This window comes from Hakea prostrata, chromosome 3 (assembly GCF_041222555.1).
Source record: "Hakea prostrata isolate BN-2017 chromosome 3, UWA_Hpros_2, whole genome shotgun sequence".
In the NCBI taxonomy this organism is placed as follows: domain Eukaryota; kingdom Viridiplantae; phylum Streptophyta; class Magnoliopsida; order Proteales; family Proteaceae; genus Hakea; species Hakea prostrata.
In genome coordinates, this window is record NC_142602.1 from 42,708,694 (window position 1) to 42,710,734 (window position 2,041).

Here is a 2,041-nt window from a genome sequence, read left to right on the forward strand (position 1 = left end):
TAAAAAAAAAAAACAAAAATCTTTTGGGGCAGAAAAAAAAGGGGGGGGGTTAAAAAAAAAATAATAAAAGGAAAAGGGTGGGGGGAAAAAAAAAAATTTAAAAAAATAAAAAAAAAAAAAAAAAGAAAAAGGATTTCCCCTCTACTTCTTTAAATTTAAAAATAAAAAAAAAAAAAAAAAAAATAAAAAAAAAAAAAGGGGGTTTTTTTATAATAAAAATAAAAAAAAAAAAAAAAAAAAAAAAAAAAAAAAAAAAAAAAAAAAAAAAAAAATTATAAAAAAAAAAAATAAATAAGTTGGAAAAACAGATAAGATTAAATAGGTCAACCAAAACCATTTCTACTTCTAGAGTTCTAAGAAGGCTAATGCGTTAATTTGACTACTCTGTTGGCAATTGGGATTAGCTTTCCTCCTCTTAGATTGCATGGTATCTATAAAATGGAGTTTGATTGCTGAACAAGTTTTAATGGCTAACTTCTCTCTACGGTGACCAAAATGGGGTCATTGGTCTGAGAATTAGAGTTGATCAAACCACCATCCAAGGGATAGCGAATGATTATTTGTCAATTGATTAAGAACTGGCAGTAATCAAAGGATCAATATTGGAGTTTTCTCACAGATTGGTTCAATAGTGAGTTCTGGTTTTTGTGATTTTTTTTTTGGTGGGTGGGGGGGGGGGGGGGGAGGGACAGAATGGTGAGTGAAATTACTGTAATCCACTATAAGCTTGAAGAAATTATACAAGAATTCAAGTATTATTAGGTCATGAAATGAGAATCCAAAAGGATCATACAAAAGAACATAGATTGAGAAACTTAATACAACATAGATATTACAGCTGATAATTAAAAGATCTTCAGGGAGAAATTGTAGGTAAGTATGGTTTACTTTTGGAGATGAGCTTTCTTTTCTTCTTCGTTCATGAAAGAGGTGATGGGAAAGGACTTGCTAACTCCAACTGATGTCTTGAAAGTGATATTGTCACCATCGACCGACATCTCAACTACAGAAACCCACACCATCAGGGGAGTCTTGGCCTTGGATCCTGTCATCTTCTTCATCTTTCCTTTCTCAACATATGCTGTGGTCTCGGCAGCATAGCTATTCTTGGATTTGGTCGCTGGATTGAAGGACTCGTAGGGAGCCTTGCATTTCCACCACACGAAGCCAGTGGATCTCACCCTTCCGCATTCTACCAACTCTCCATTGGGAGCTACACCACTGGGAAACCCAAGCTCTTTCAAAAGATCCATTGAAAATTGATCACAGGCTTCCTTTCCACGGACGATTTCAGCCCCAGCTCTCTCATCAGTAGCCATGACTAGTTAGTAAATAAAACGTAAAGAGATTGTTAGAAGAAAAACTCTTAACTCCGCAACTGCTCAAAAGGGGCTATGCTGGCTATTGTGGATGTGAATTCTGAGCAGTTGGCTATCTATATATACAATAACTACAGGTGGAAAGGTGACCTTGTCTTTTCATCTCCGCCGATGATGACATGTTCCAATCTTGAATCAGACAAGGTTGACGGCTACCGAACCTTCCATTAGGGAAATAAGTCTTCATTCTTAATTAATGGTTTTATGATTTTGTTTGGTCAAGCAAGCAAGGAATTTGATTACTTTCTCTACTGGTAGATATGCCAAATTAGAAGTCAATCTTGTGCTACTGCCTAACCACTTGGAAAGATTTTTTAAGCATCGGTTCTGTGTAACTTCTTCACCAACAAGTATGAAAACCAATGTATCTCTCAACCATTATCAAGTTTCCACCTCTCTTTTTCTTTTATTACAAGTTTGGTCTTATAAATCCGAACCAGCCTTGAGCCTGAAGATCCTCACCTTGGATGGTTTTTCATTCTACAACCTATTCCATACACATGGCTAATACCAAATCAAAAGCTAAAATGAATAAAACTGGTAGAAAAATCAACGGATATGTATGTAAAATAATCTCAATATTTATGAACAAATTTTTTTGTTGCAGAGGAAGTTGTCACAAAAATAGGAGAATGAGGTTATAAATAGGAAAATTGATTTTT

General features: G+C 34.9%; 1 protein-coding gene across 1 annotated transcript; it reads right to left on the bottom strand.

The window, feature by feature from the left end:
- Positions 1–884: 884 nt before the first annotated feature.
- Positions 885–1,319, bottom strand: LOC149022311 (uncharacterized). Its single transcript, XM_089147587.1, has one exon. The coding sequence runs from the start codon at positions 1,317–1,319 to the stop codon at positions 885–887; it is 435 nt and encodes a 144-aa protein (XP_089003713.1).
- Positions 1,320–2,041: the final 722 nt, after the last annotated feature.